Here is a 15,965-nt window from a genome sequence, read left to right on the forward strand (position 1 = left end):
AAGCCCACCTTCCACAGACACAGGGATTGATTAAACACCAGTGGGAAGACAACCTAACATCTTTGAGTTTCCCTTTCCTCCAAGATCTGTGCTAGCTCTTCGTACGTCTGTCCATACATAGACCCATGAGGCCTGCCCTCCTAGTGCCATTTACAGAAGGGGAAACTGAGGCTCAAAGAGGTCAAATCACTTGCCCAAGGCCACACCGCTAGTCTGTAATAGATGTGAGGTTCAAACTTCAATCAGTCTGACTTCCTAGAACCTTCTTGTCTGGATTTGCAGCAAATTCCCTGGGACAAGCCAGAGAAATATTAATATAAGAATGAGTGTGCAAAACGGGGCTGCTGTGGGAGAATGCTTCTCCACCTCTGGACTTTGCACATGATGTTCCCTCCAACCTAAACACTCTTCCAGGACTGGCTCCTTGGCCTGTGGGGCTCAGCAGAAATGCCTCCCCCGCTGCTCCTATGAGGAATGCCTGCCTCAAAAGTAAGTCCAGGCAGGTCCCCATCCCCTTCTATCAGGAGGCCTCCAGCTGTGAGCTGCCTCATACAAACAATTATTATCTTTATCTGTTTCTTTGTTTCCCCTTCAGGCCCTAAGCCTCACAGGCAGAGGCCAAGAATTACTGGCCCATGGCTCACAGCTCTATAGGAATACTTGTTGAATGAATGAATTAACGAACAAACAAATGAACAGTGGAAGGCAGAGATGGCTCTGGTGTGCCTTTGCTGGTGCTTGGCCACAAGGCTCAGTGGGGAGTCCCCCCCTGGTGGGTGAAGACATGGATCCCCTGGCATGGATCACTTAAGTAAGACACCCAAACCTCTGGACGATGTCTGCTGACCTGAGGGCAGTCTCAGCAGGGATGGAGGGGTGTTTATGGCCCCTGGTATCGGTTGTCCTTTCTCTCAGGGGAGAAACGGTGTTCAGCTTACCAAGCTGGCTGAACAGAGCAGCTGGCTCTTACCCATTAAGGATTCACAGAAAAAGGAGACACGGCAGCCAAATCAAGATCAAAAACTGGCTCCCAAATAAAATGAAGGTCCTGGCTTTTCCCCACCTCCTCAAGGCAGCGAGGGCTTCCCCAGGGGCGTCCTGGGTGGGACGGATGCCTGCCAGTCCGACTGAGGCAGTGTCACCTGCTCCCTGCTTCAGAGGGAGGGTGTGGGGAACGGCTTTGTTTTAAATCAGCATTTCCCAAAGGGTGGGGCTCCTACACTCCCGAGGTGGAGAGGCATCCCCAAAGGTGAGTGACACAGATGATAAATAACCCTGAACCACTCCCATCTCTTCTGGGCCTGGGGCGTGTGGAAGAGAAAGTCTCACCTTGGCACTCAGCCTCCTTCGTGCCTTCCTAACACTTGCCAATCTCCCTGTTTAAAGCACAGAGAGGACGCCCTGGCAGGTGATGTTTTCCAGCAGAACTTTCCCATGTTGTCTTGTTTTCCCTTGTGTGAGTGTTTCCAGTTGCCTTCCTTTTTATGATGAGAGTGATATGCATGTTTATTTTAAAATACACTGATTTTATTTTAAAAAGTAAATGACAATACAGATAATATGCAAATGTGGCCAAAATCCTGAAGATGGTCAGAGAAAGACTTAAGTTTGGGACACCGTGCTCTAGTTTTGCTGCATGCAGCTGTTTCTTCGGCATGGGTCATCTGTTCCTCAAACAAAGAGGACTCAACCAAGTTGGAAGCATTCTCCCCCTTTCCCTTCCTTTCCCTCCTCCTTCCCGCCCTCCTGACTTCCCTCCTTCCCATCTCAAACTGTTCCTGGGACTCCACTCTGTGTCAAGCAGGACAGTGAGGATAGAAGGTGAGCAGGACACAGTCCCAGCCCTCAAGCTGCCCTTGGCCTGGGCACACGACAGATAAGTCAAAGGACAGCTGCTCTCTGGTGCAGTCAGCTCAGATGAGGTGGCATGCAAGGTGCTATAAGGAGGTCTGAGGAGGGGTTTCCAACTCCTCTCAGCATCCAGGAGGACTTCCTGGAGGAGAGGACACGTCTTTTGCTTTCTTTTCCTCTCCTCGCTTCTTCCTCACTGTCCTGTCTCCCCAGGGCTGCCTCCACCACAGCAGGCACCTCCATCCTCACAAAGTGTGACATGATGGTTAAGAGCAGGGACTCTGGAGCCCAACTGCCTGGCTTTGAACCCTGCCTCTGACTCCTAGCTAAGACGGGCAAATCCCGTTATTCCTCTGGGCCTCACTTTCTTTGTTGCTAATAACCACCTACCTTCTTGGTGGTTCTGGACCTCAAAGGGATTAACACAGGCAAAGCGTTTACTTAGAACAGCATCTACAACTCTTATTCTGCTGGAAAGCATCCGATGGCTGAGCTGGAAAGGCTCTTAGACAGTAATGTACTGCAAGCTTCCTATTTACGTATGGGGAAATGGAGGCTCCAAGAGGGACAGTGGTGGCCCCAGTGTCCCACCCAGAATCCCTGCTCAGGGTTGAGTTCTTTAAAAGTAGAGGCTGCATTTTATCATTTACTTTTGGTCCTTCCCTCAACACCTAGCCCTGGTAGCAGGACACTGTAGGAAGCATCAGTTTACCGAGTTGAACATTTCACCTGGCCCTTCTTTCAATGTAGCACCGAGGAAAAGAACACGATGGACAGACTTGGGCTCGGGTCCCAGGACAGTCACTTATTACGTGTGTCTTTAGGAAGTTGCTTCTCTTAGTGAAATCTCAGGTTTCTCACCTACGAAATGGAGAGACTAATCGTCCCCACCTCCTAGGATTACAGTGAGAATGATGAAGATAATGCATGTAGGGCGCTGAGCATCGTGCCTGGCACCTAGAAATGCATCATAAATGTCACCTAGTGTAATGAAAAGATCTGGCGTAAGTTATTACTTAGCCAGTCCCTCTAGTGCCTCCAAAATGGAATTCTGTTCAGAATGCACCCAGCCCACCCCCAAGCAAATAGCAGGGTTTGGATCTGGGGCCATATGTAAAGAGTTGCACACAGCCCTGGTCTCTTGGTGCTGGTCATCTGAAGGATGAGATGTTTTCATAGGCAGTTGTGGGAGACACCTGGGGTGGCCTCGGGACCTGTCAGACCTGCAGCCTCTGTTTCTAGAAGAAACACACAGGCTCAGGGATCTTGGAGCTCAGGACTAAATAGATTTGTTTACCTGCAAGGAAGATGTATGCAAAGGTTGGCTTCGGGACCCCAGTTGTTTAGAAATGAAGATTCTTCCAGGGAAAGGAGTCATTGTTCCCTAGGCATGCGTCCTCCTGCCTCACGCCCCTTTCCTACCCTTCATGGTGGTTGGGCTTTCTGCGGGCTGAGATGGGGCGTCTCCACCAGCCATCGGGGGTACCATATAACACCATATAATGCCCTGCAGGCTTCACAAGGAGGCTCCCGACCCTCTGCTGGGGAGCAGGGCTGGAAGGGAGGCAGAGGGGGTGACACACTTGACTGATAGAACCCCGCCTGACATATATTTACCTGCTTCCTTGCTTATTTGGACATCAGCCCCATGACAGCAGGGATTTCTTGTCTGCTGAGTCCCCTGTGCTTAGAACAGTGTCTGGCACATAGTAGGTACCCAATATGACTGCCAGATGAATGAACCTGGAGTTTCAAGGGTGGCCAGAATTGAAACCACTAAGAATAGGTGGAGTTTAATAATAATGGCCCCTACTCAGGGCACTTCTGTGTGCCAAGCACTTCCTGACTCTGTGTCTGTGTGTTTATGTGCGATCATTTAATCCTCAGAACAAAGGGGACCCTATTTTTGTCATCTCCATTTTGCAGATGAGGGAACTGAGGACCGAGGGAGTAAGTGATAGAGCTGGAATTCACACATGGGCGTCTGGCTCCGAGACCACTCTGACCCACTCCAGTATCCCGTCTCCCGGCACCATTGAAATGTGATGGCATAGGACTGCAAAATCCCCGAATCATAGACTCTTAGAATCAGACGCCAAGACCTTAAAAGTATACAGCCCTAAAATCAAAGCAGTGCTTAGAGGGCTTCAAGGTCCCTGCCCCCTTGTCCACAGCAGGAACCCTCTCCCCAGGGTCTCCGATCCACTGGACATTGCACTTTTCCGTGCACACTTCCGGTTACAGGGATCTCATCACCTCACAAGACGGCTCTGATCGTCAATAAGTTAGGATCCTAGAACTTTAAGGAGCCTTAGTGCTCATTTAGTTTGATCCCTTTATTTATAGATGGGAGACTAAGTCTCAGGAAAGGAAGCTGACCTGTTGAAGGTGACACAGCTGAGCAGAGGCAGAAACAGATGGGAACCTGGTCTGTGGCTCCCAATCTTGTGTTTTAGTCCCTGCAGACCTTTATATGGGATTTAGGACATTGTCCTATCGGCCCTGGTCTCCCCCCAACTCCGAGGGGCCTCTCAGAGCAGCCGTGTCCTCCAAGCCTTCTCTTCTCTGGGACAAATATTCTGTTATCCCTGTCTTGATTTTTGGGTCCGCCTTTGTTCATTTTTAAAAAACTCAACATGTATTGATCCCTCCTCTGCTGGGATCAGGCCAAGTTCTCAGGCTAAGTGTTGTGGGGAGACCCCGCCCCGCCCTGGAGGAGCTCAGAGCCTGAGGGGGGAGACCCCGCCCCGCCCTGGGGGAGCTCAGAGCCTGATAGAGTAGTCAGCACGCGGAGGACAGCGGCCTTGGTCCCCTCACCGTGAGTTTGCCTGGGCTCTGGCTGCCCCCCCTGTTCCCAGGCCCCCCTCCATCCTTGGACCTTGAGTGACACTTGTTTCTGAGTCCCCTGGGCCAATAAAAGCACTGCCCTGACAGCCAGGAAATTTTACAAGGAGCGGTCAGGCTTCCAGGTGGTGGGAAGAAGCCGTGGCCACCAGACGTGGGAATGAGAAAGCACCCAGGAATGTGCCCAGAACAGCTGCAGGAGGATCAGAGGCGGGGGAGGGAGGCTGGGGGCGGGGGGGCAGGCTCGGGTATCACCCCGGAGAGGAGGGGAAGGAATGAGCTGAGCTGGCTGCTGCCGCCTGCCCCCTTCCCCTCAGGATCTCCCTCAGTGGCAGCCAAGGGTCCCCCACTCCAGGATGGGGGTGGGGAGGGCAGAGAGAGGTACGCTGGTCCCCGGATTGCTTAAATGCCAGTTTGCTTCTAGAACTTTATTGCTTTTCAAATCCCAGGCTCTGAGTCCATTTCTTCCTTCTGGATGGCTAGAACCTGGGCTTGGCATCCATCAGGCTTGAGTTCCAGGCCCAGCTCAGCCTCTGCTGAGCTCTGTATCCCCCCCATGTCGCTTCTCTGAGCCTCAGTTTCTGTGCCTGCGGCTTGGGGAGTGGCCATCCCGACCTGAGAAGGCGGGCTGTGCTTCCACCAGGTCACGTGGGAGTAGCCCCCAGCACTGCAGCTGGCATAAGGTAGGTGCCCAACAAAGGATGGTCCCCCCTTGGATAAGATAGAAGCGCCCCCAGTGAGCAGTTGGGGGCGGGCCCTCTGTAGACCCGCCTCCCCCATTCACGGAGAAGCCAGGCCAAGAATGGGCTCCCCCAGGAGCTGTTCATCAGACCCCTCTCTTCCTCCTCTGCACCCCACCCCCCGACCCACCCAGCCTGAGCCCGTCCCAGCCGGGCCCCTAGAGACTCTGACTTAGAGAACGGTAGACCTCGTGGAATCCGAGAGCTCAGCTTGGGGAGCGGAGGCAAGTCCCCCCACCCCACTGCAGGCCTTGAACCCCAGACAGACTCTGCTCTTTCTATGCCCTCCCTTCCCCCAGGCCCACTGATTAGGAGCCACGCACTTTGAGGGTGTGGAGGGCGTGTTCTAGGTCTGCCCACCCTCCCCCGCATGCTTCTAACTCACCAGGAACATGCTCCCAGTCACTTGCATGCTTCCCATAACAGGAAACTCATTACCCATCTTAGGAAGCTACGTCTGTTCTGGAATTTTTGTCCTGAGTACTTCCTCCCCTCCTCAGAGATTTGGAGATTTTTCTACTCCCTGAGCTCCCTCTCTTGTGGCTGAACCAATGTCCTTCCTCCCTCCCTCCCTCCCTCTTTTCTCCTCTCCCTTTCTGTCTCTCCTTCCATCCCTCCTTCCCCCCTTCCCCCCACGCCCACGAAGTTCTTGTCAGCAGGAGGATGAAGGCAATCCAAGTCCTCACCGCAGCTCCTGGCTTCCCTGGGACTGCCTAGGGATTAGTTAATCAGTCAACATTCGCTGCCCATTTACTCTGTACCAAGTGCCAGGGCAATACTTGCCTACACGCTTCCTGGATCACTTGCTGCAGAACCTCCATCCCCACTCTGGGGGGTGCCCACTAAACCCTCTGACCCTGGCCACTCCCACCTTCCCAATCCTGGTCTCCGGATGATGCCCACAGCACAAAGCCCCAGGCGCCCCCTCACCTGCACTCGTGCCTCCGTCAGCTTGGTCCTCTGCGCCAGCTCCTCCCGGGTGTAGATGTCCGGGTAGTGAGTCCTCTCGAAGGCCTTTTCCAGCTCCTCCAGCTGCTCGGCTGTGAACGTGGTCCGACTGCGGCGCTGCTTGCGTTTCAGAGGGAGGTCGGGTTCTGACTCCACGTCCGAGCCCTCATCCAGACGGTTGCCTACAGCCAGGTGAGAGGGAGGAAGAGGGTGGGGGCCCAGTGAGATGGAGGGGTGCTTTGTGCACACCTTCAGGCCACCACGGCACTGAGGCTCAGACCCCTCCTGAGCACAGGAAGGATGTTCCCCCCGGCGCTATTTATCAGCGTGAAGGCTGGGAAGCAACCTCTCTGCCCAACCTTAGGGGATTGGTTAAATGCCTTATGGCCCAGCCATTCCTTTAAAAAAATAACCCCTGTAGTTGGGCATTTAGGTTATTTCTACTGACACGGAAGGATGTCCATGACATAGCACTCAGGGGATGGTTTCATGATGAAACACACTTGTCAAAATTCTTAGAACTATATTCTCCAAAAGGGGGAGAATTTTACTGAATATTCACTGCACCTCAATAAACCTGACTTTAAGAAGAAGGCAATGTACAACCAGTGTGTGGAGATCAATCGCACTTTTGGAAAAAGCATGCATAATACATTATGGAACACTACACTCAAAAGACTAACAAATGTTAACCTTCAGGGTGACAAAATTTTTGTTTTCTTTTTAAAACTTATTTATAGGGGGCTTTCCTGGTGGCGCAGTGGTTGAGAGTCCGCCTGCTGATACAGGGGACACGGGTTCGTGCCCCGGTCCGGGAAGATCCCACATGCTGCGGAGCAGCTGGGCCCGTGAGCCATGGCCGCTGAGCCCGCACATCCGGAGCCTGTGCTCCGCAACGGGAGAGGCCACAACAGTGAGAGGCCCACGTACCGCAAAAAAAACCCCAAAAAATAAACCAAAAAAACCCTTATTTATAGTTTAGTATTTCTTAAATGATGGTCATTTAAACAATGCCACTATTGCATTTTTGGAAAATATTGCAAAAACTAACGAAAGGAAGAAGCAGGAAGAAAGGAAAGGATGCAGGAAGGGAGCAGATGCTTGTGCCCAGGGCTGGCAGTCAGGAAGCTTAGATTCCAGGCTTGGTTCTCTCCCAAATGCCCTGAACTGTGACCCTAGGAAGGCTACCTTCCCTCCTTAGGTCTCAGTTTCCCCATTTACAGTATGAAGCGTTTGGACTATGTGACTTCCACACCCAGGCCTTTCCTCGGATGTTCCAGGATCACTGAGTGATCTTACAGGCTGGAGGAGACCTCACCTGATGACCTTGGCCATAGCCATGACTCCCACCACATCATCCCCATTAATTTCCACCCTGGAGCCTAGGGGTAGGTGAAGGGCCTTTGCTTCCTGTGCAGACAGAGCCCAGGAGCCTGGCCCTGGACGGGCTGTCAGGACAGGAATTTACTTCTGTCCCAGGTCCAGGTGATGGAGGCTGCAAGAAGGGCTTGATCAAGCTCCTCCGCAGTCGGGGCTGAAGACACCCTGGGGGCCGAACTGACTCTCCACCCCCGTCAAGCTTGGGCCTCCTGCCCACCCCTGATCCAGCAGAAGGAATGCTAGCAAGGAGCTCCCTAGCCAGGGCTCTGAAGCTGCACCCTCAGGAGCGTGGAGGAGGGGGCTGGTGAGAATAGGAAACCAAGGAAGGGAAAAGAGAAAGCAGGCGGAGATGGTCTTCCTCCTCCCCACTCCTGCTTTCTCCCTTTTCTTGTTTCATTTCTCCCTCCCCTCCCTTTCCATCTCCATCTTTGGTATTTCTGGAAGTACATCTAGGTTTTGTCATTCATTCTTTCCCCAGAGCATTGACAGTGCACCTGCTATGTGTCACGCGCAGACTACGTAAACTGTGTTCTGGAAGCTCAACTGAGTCAAGCTGGAAGAGCCTCAGAGATCATGTGCTCACACTACAGATGGGAGAAACTGAGTCACAGGGAGGGAACATGACACACCCAAAGTCCCTCAGCAAGTGTCCACACCCACACGCAGACCCTGCTCTCCTGTCCCCCACCCTGTTCTTACCCAGTGGCTTCAAATGTTGGTTATACAGATAGGTCTAGGCTCCTCCCACAAGGGACAGCTGTCCCCCCATCCCTGAAAAAAACAAAACACCTAATGCAACCTCTTAGATGTCAAGTGGAGGTGTAGGGAAAGGCATTCCAGGCGGGCGGAAGAGCATGTGCAAAGGCCTGGCGTGTCAAAGGGCATGATGCGTGATGCCATCATGGGGCTGCATCCCCATGATGCTGCATCCCCCAGAGGCAATGCGCCTCCGCCCCAGATCCCCTTTCCCCCACCCTGCTAACACGGCCATTGGGAGGTCATCCCTGCTTTTCATTGGCCGCTGATTGTGACGCCACACAACAAGGGAACCAATGGCAAGGAGACCTGCCTTCACCGCTGCCTGCCTCACCCCTAAAGGCAGAGACCTGCGGTCCCAGTCACCCCCCTGCCCTTTCCCAGCTGCCCAGCTCCCTGTCACTAAGAGGAGGCCAGAACAGTCACAGCTGGCATGCTGGGGTGCTTTCCCCAGCACATCTGGGGCTCAGAGCCAAATACAGCTAATCCCAAGGATTCACTTCCTGAAACTCACTGAATAACTTCGATTTTCTGACGTGGACAAGGAGAGAGGCCTTGGGGCCTCAGAAGGAGAAAGCTGAGATTGGCAGGCAGGAAGGGAGGCCAGCCTGTAGATGGGGAATGGGATACCGGGCTCTGTCCCCCAGTGGGGACCCTTGGGCTCAGACAGGAGCTGAGATGGGGAGCAGGGCTGTTGGGGGCAAAACCTATGGGCAGAGATCGTACTCAGAGCTGTGAGGTCAGATTGGGGAGGAGATGGAGAGCCCCAGCCTGATGGAGAAGGCACAGCCCTGTCCTGGGAGAAACCCCAGCCTGATTAAGTCTCAGTTCAGTTTAGAGCAGCGCCATCCAATAGAACTTTCTGTGATGATGGAAATGTTCTAGGTCTGTGCGGTTCAATACGGTAGTATCAGCCACGTGTAGACCGAGCACTTGAAATGTGTCTAGTGCAACTGAAGATCCGAGTTTTTTATTTTATTTCATTTTCCTTCAAATTTACTTAGCCGCACGGGGCTGGTGGCTACCCCACAGGACAGTGTGTCTTTAGCACCGCTGGTCTCTCTTTTTAGCAAGGAGAGGACAGGCCTCAAGATCTTTCTGCATGCACTAGTCTCCAGGTAGAATTTAATGACATTGTTTGTTTTTAGGATATTTGTTTTTATGGCTCCCATCTGTTTATAGGACGTGACAGGCATATTTCATTTACAAGAGAATTCGTTTCCTTGAATTCAGTTTTTAAAGATACTTCTGCACCAAGTAAAATATTAAGGAAATAATAGAATAGGCTGTAGGACTGTAACCAAAATCATAAGTGCAGTTAGCAAATGACTGACTGGAGAAAAGTTCTAGGTCCTTCTGTTACTAGACCTTGCCCAGCCTCAGTGCCCACTCAGGCCCCACGTGCATCGGATGCTCTTGCCACTCAAAGTACTTCTGGCTTTCTAGGTGCTTCATGGAATTCTGTGTTTACTTCTTCCTCATCTCCCTGTCCCTCCTGCCCCTTACTGAGCACAGATCTGGGATCTCCTCAAGCCCAGAGAGACACCCAGATGGAAACCCAGACTAGAAAAGGCAGAGCAGGGCCCACAAGTCTCTGTTGATTGCAAAGATCTGGAATGATCCACTAGGATGATGGTGGTTGCCATAACAACCTTCTGGATGCTGAGTGGGGACAGCAGGGCCGTGTCCCAGTAGCTGGGAGATCCAGAGAGATCTCAAGAGAGCTGGACTACAGTCTGTGACTTCAGGCCCCTGGAAAAGATCTCCCGCCTCCATCCTGGCCCATCCCAGGGGAAGAGACCCCCTATGCTAGGTTGGAGCCATTCTTTGGTGTGCCATCCTCATGGCAGGTCTATGAAGCTGGCACTATTGGTTCTTTTACAAATAGGGAAACAAAGCACAGAAAGGTTCAGTAACTTGAGAGCGGCCACACAGCCAGTAAGCCCATGCTCATTCCTGGAGAGGGATGGGGCGGGAGGACAGGTGGAGAGGGAGTTTCGGGGGCCCCCTGGGGCGGCTCTGGTCTCGTCAAGAGTCCTTTCCTGGGGGGCCTGACACCTGGATTCTGAGCTCTGTCTCCACCCTTGCTGTGTGGCTTTGGACAAGTTGCATCCTCTCTCTGGACCTCCACTGTCTCGGAGGTAAAAATGAGGATAATGATACATCCCTGCATGCCTCACTGGACTGCTCTGAGGACAGAATGAAATGAAGACTATGGGAGTAATTTGGAACATGTAAAGGGCACATGAAGGATGATTATTATTATTGATGAGAATAATGATGAGAATAACAGAAAAAAGGAGCATCAGCGCACTCCTACTCATCCAGCAGAACCCAGATGGTGGGTGTCCTCCCCCAGGAAGACTTCCGGGCCCATACAGGCCAGGCTGGTTTCACTGCTCATCCTTGGAGCTCTCAAAGCTCATCAGGAGACATCAAACTTGCCTGTTGATGGGTCTCTTGGTCCCACTGGACTGGCAGAAGGGACACAAAGAGCCGTGATGCCACCCCATCACCTTCACTTTGGTTTCCCCTGTGCTGCCTCTCCCCCGCCCCACCCCTGGGAACCCTTTAGCCTCTGAGTTAAATTAATAGGATTAGGTGGACTTGGCCACAGAGAGGCCCTGCTGTCTGGGGCTGAGTCCTCCATGCATTGGAAGCTGGTTGCCTCTTGGTGAAGCCTGGGCAGCTGGCACAGGGTGGGGGACACATAGGGAGGGGGACATGGGCTCACATCCATTAAACAGAGGCTGGATTTGGGGTGACCAGTGGGGGAGCAGCCTCCTGGCCATCTGCAGCCCCTGCCTTCCTGCTCTGAAGCAGCTCTGGATAGAAAGGTCCCAGTGGGGGTGGGACAGAGCCTGGAGCTGGTCTGGATAGCCCCAAGAGAGGAATATGATGAGGGACCCTCTCTCTGGGTTCCCCGATCCTGTCTTGCTTAGGGATGTGAGGAGTCCACTACAGAGCAAGGAAGAAACAGCTCCTCCCTCGGGGCCCTCCCGATCTTACGGGGGAAGAACAGCCTCTGGCTTAGGAAGCTTCCAATCTGATGGAGGAGGCCTCACCCCTGTGATAGGAATTCCCCAGTCTGATGGAGGAAACACTACTTCCAGATGAACTGGGGCCAGGACTGGCATAAATGAGGAAGACAGCTCTGTGATTTGAGAGCAGCCTGAGGATAGAATAAGGGATGAGAGGGTGACAAGAGCAGTCTGGCTTGTCAAAGCTTTAAGGTGGACAGGAGCAGGTCTGCTCAGGTCAGAGTCCAGCTCAGGCCAGGTTGATGGAAGTGGAGAGAAAATCGCTGGGGGGCAACTCTCCTGTTCTCTACCCCAGCCTCTGCCCCCTCCTTTGAAGCGTGCTGAATTTCACAGCCACTGACATGGGGGGCCTCAGTTACACCAGCGAGGCCCCACCATCACTGGCCCTGCCCACATGTCCAGACTCACCCCACCACTACTTGTCCAGCTCTGAGTCCTAAATGACCCAGCTGGGCTGTCTCACACCTCCCTGCCTTTGAACTCCAGCCTCCTCTGCTCGGAAGGCCTCACCCTTTCATCGGTGCACTCCTGTTCACCCTGCAGAACCCACCTGGTGGGTGTCCTGGGTCCACCCAGGCCAGGCTGGTTTCACTTCTCATCCTCGGAGCTCTCAGAGCTCATCGGGAAGACATCAAACTGGCCTGTTTCTGGTCTCTTGGTCCCACTGGACAGGGAGATCCTTGAGTCCAGCAGAGACTGTGCCTGGCACACAGCAGGGGCCTAATAAAGCCTCCTTAAATGAATAGAGCTTGGCAGAATGCTCAGAAAGTTCCTTTCAATCTCTGACACGCTGCAGTAGTCACGACCCTATACTTGTGCATGCACTCTACAGTTTATAGTCCCTTTCATAGTTCCAACACTAATCTCTCCCAATGGAAGGTCAAGCAGGCAGGATTAGCCCCATTTTACAGATGGTCGGTGAAGTCTCAGGCCAGTGAGGCCGGGAAGAAAACCCAGGACTTGGGACTCCCAGCGCAGTGAAAGTCAACTTTGCTATAATTCCCAGGTGATGGAGAATTCCATTTCTGATCATGAAAACCCAGGTGGCTTCTTCTCCATCCCACCCTCCCAAACTTTCACTGTTCTCCCTTTTGCCAAAGAAAAGCATGGAAATGAGATGGTCACAATTTCTGGACCTACCCACCTCTCCGTCAGAAGGCGGGAGGGAGCTGAGCCATCTCCAAACCAAGTCCTTGGCATCGAAGATCCGTGGAAGCCAGCAGTGGCCCTGAGGTTTGGGGTCCTTATCTCAGCCCCCCAACTCAGGGACGCCCTCCCACCCCGCTCCTGAGCTCCCCCGTCCCCGCAGCCTCCCAGCCCAGCCTTTATTACAGTTTAACATAGGCCAGCTCACAGCCGCAGCAGAGAAATGAATCACATAATAGTTGATATGCGTTTTAATCAAGTAATTCGGGCACAGCCGAGAGCCAGCGAGTGTGGGCTGGGTGTCCCTGAATACCAAACAGGCCTGGGCGCAGGTCTTGGAAAATGGAAAAGTCATTTACAGCTCAGCTGGGGGCCCAGCGAGCAGGGCCTGTGGCGGGCGCCCTCCCAGCCCCTCCACAGGAACTGCTCAGCTGTAACCAGCGTGGTGTTCGTGCAGCTCAGTAGGGCCGGCGGGAGCTGGACCAGACAGCACCCAAGGCCTGGTGAAGGGGGTGGATGGAGAGGAGGGAATCAGACTCCTAGTTACACCTCCCTGGAAGCGACCCCTCCCACTCACCTTCTCTGCCCAAACTACTCTGGGGTACCCTTCTCAGCACCAGCACCCAGGCATCCAGGTCACAGACCTTAGGAGTCCTTAATAACCCCTTTGCTTTCCCATCACGCCTCACAAGCAGTCAGCCCAGCACCAGAAGCGGGTGATTCAGCATCCTGGTTAGCTGTGAACCCACCCCGCCACTCCACCCTTGGCCTTGCCCCAGAACCTGTCCATCTCTCCCTGGACTCCAGCAGTTGTCTCCAGCCCCAGCAATCGTGGGCCTTTGCACAGGCTGTGCCCTCCGCCTGGAACACCCTTCCCATTCCCCTCTTGGCCTGCAGTTTGCTGCTGGCTGGAGCAGGGCATTGAAAAGCACTGCTGGGACTTCCCTGGCGGTCCAGTGGTTAAGACTCTGTGCTTCCACTGCACCGGGCGTGGTCCGATCCTGGTCCTGGAACTAAGATCCTGCAAGCCGAGCGGCGCGACAAAAAAAAAAAAAAAAAAAAAAAAAAAAAAAAAAAAACCATAGGCTCCCGACACAGTTTGCCTGGATTCTGACGTGTAAAATATGGATAATGATAGGAATCCCCTCCCCCCCAAGAACCACTTTCCTTGCTTTGCAGTTTTTCCATGGCACATAGCACAGTCAGATATGCTAAATATTCCATTTTATTGCCTGTCCCCAACCCCCTCCCCGCATCATCCTGGCCCTCACTAGAGTGCAAGCTCCAAGCAGCTGGGCGTTTTTGTCTCTTTTGTTCACTGCTGAATCTCCAGTGCTTGGCATAAAGTGGACACCCAAATATTTGTTGAATAACGGAAGGGATGAGTAAATGAGGGAGTATATTAAGGCCAGGAAAGAGTGCCAGGGACAAGCGAGTGCTCAGCAAGTGTGAGCTTCCATCAAGGCTCGTCATTTTCCCACTCAGTTTGGGATCATTCCTCCAGGAAGCCTTCTGGAGGACGGCACCCTCTCCATCTGGGTCTGGGGTGCCCACCTCTGTGCCCTCACGGCTGGGGCTCAGCCAAACTGTCCCCGTGGATTCATTTCAGTCCTGCTCTCCAAGAGGCCTCCCGAGGGGTGGGGAGGCATTGGTGAGGTAGGGGTCCAAATAGGTTCCGTCTGGCTCCAAATCCTATGCTATTTCTCAGCGACTGACGGAGACCCAACTTCACTCTGCCAACTCCAGGAGGAGAGGGAAGGGAGGAGAGTGTCTTTAGGACGCCTGGGTGGAACGCTCACTTTGTTCATAACCTAAACGTGAGAAAACTTTTCCTTCTCCCGGAAGTCCCCATCAAACCCCAGCAGGCTGCCTTTTTTTAAAAAAAAACTCTGAACCTTTGGTAGCTGATTTGCATTACAAAATATGAGGCCCACATGGGGTATTCTCTGATTGTGGCTTTTATGCTCACAGTATGGTCCTGTCCTCAGGCACTAGAGGGCACTCTTTATACACTCCTGCCAGGAAGGGGACTATCTAGGAAGAAGGAAGTAGGACTGTTTGAAATGGTACTGTGTAGTTGCATCTCCAGAATTCAGAGCCATGTTTTCTCATGATGGATCCAGAGCTCTGTCTGCACCAAACTGTGAACCAAGGCCAAGTCACATGTGGGAGAGAAGAGTGGGTTGGTAGAGGGCTGGAACTGTCTGAGCCAGCACTCCGTCAGGGAAGACTTCCTGGGGACAGAGAGTTCAAAACTAATGTTCGCCTGCTTAGGGCAAGAGGTTGAAGCTGAAGAGTGGTGATGAGTGCTGGGTAGACAGCAGAGCCCGCTCTGTCGGCTCCTGAAAGGGGGCTTGCCAGCAGGGCTCCGCCTCACAGAGCGTGGCCGAGCCTGTCACTGGCAGACCCTGGGAAGAGGCGAGCAGAACAGAAGCTGTGGGATCCGAGCACCTGAGCTTGAATTCTGGCTCTGCCCCCTGCCGCTAGAGACGCTGAATGTGTGATTGAACTCCAAGCCTCGTTCTCATCCTTTCTAAAATGGGGGCAGTGATGGGAGTCAAGGGGGAAAGGAAGAGAGAAAACTATGTCCAGAGGCTGAGCTCCAAGAATGGGGGTGATGGGCACCCCCCAGGCCTGGCTGAGCAGACCCCGTCTCTCTTCTCATTCAGGCAGAAGCCTGGCAGATGGGGAGCCGGCACTCTGGGCTCCGTCCCCGACCTGCTGTGTGACCCTGAACGTGTCACTTGTCCTCGTGGCATCTCCATTTCCCCATCCACCCACGGGAAGTAAGAACTGCCATCTGCCTGCCCCTCAGGGTGTTGGTGCAGCTGCACAGATGGAAACCTCGAGACATCACCAAGGGGCGCCTCTGATGCAGGGATCACAGCCTGCTGCCCTACTCACTGAGGAAAGTTACTTCGCTCCTCTGGGCCACAATTTCCTCATCTGTAAAAGGAGGAAAATCACATAGTGCTGACCTCACAGAGTCGTCATACATGAAAATTAAATGAACTACTGCAAGACAAGGCTTACAACACTCTCATGTATACAGTAAGTGTTCAACATATGTTAGTTGTTGTTATTATTGCGATTACGACTGATGCCCGAATACAATGAGAACTTCATCTACCTCTGGAGCACATTTGCCTGGCACAAAACACGAAGGCAAGGAATGCAGGTATGCACGCATGCGTGAACAAATCAATGAATACCCCTTTGTCATTCCTTCCTTATTCTCCTACGGTGGAGGCTTTGCACA

General features: G+C 53.0%; 1 protein-coding gene across 2 annotated transcripts in view; it reads right to left on the reverse strand.

Moving 5' to 3' along the window:
* The window catches only part of PAX7 (paired box 7), a gene marked incomplete at both ends in the record, with an annotated part of 99,071 nt that overhangs the window by 38,556 nt on the left and 44,550 nt on the right, over positions 1-15,965 (reverse strand). For both annotated transcript variants that reach the window (XM_081224903.1, XM_081224902.1), the window contains one exon: positions 6,366-6,565. In XM_081224903.1, the coding sequence (XP_081081029.1) occupies positions 6,366-6,565 (200 nt within the window). The remainder of the gene's footprint in view (positions 1-6,365; positions 6,566-15,965) is intronic.

This window comes from Mesoplodon bidens, assembly GCF_964165515.1.
Source record: "Mesoplodon bidens genome assembly, chromosome: 2".
Taxonomy (NCBI): domain Eukaryota; kingdom Metazoa; phylum Chordata; class Mammalia; order Artiodactyla; family Ziphiidae; genus Mesoplodon; species Mesoplodon bidens.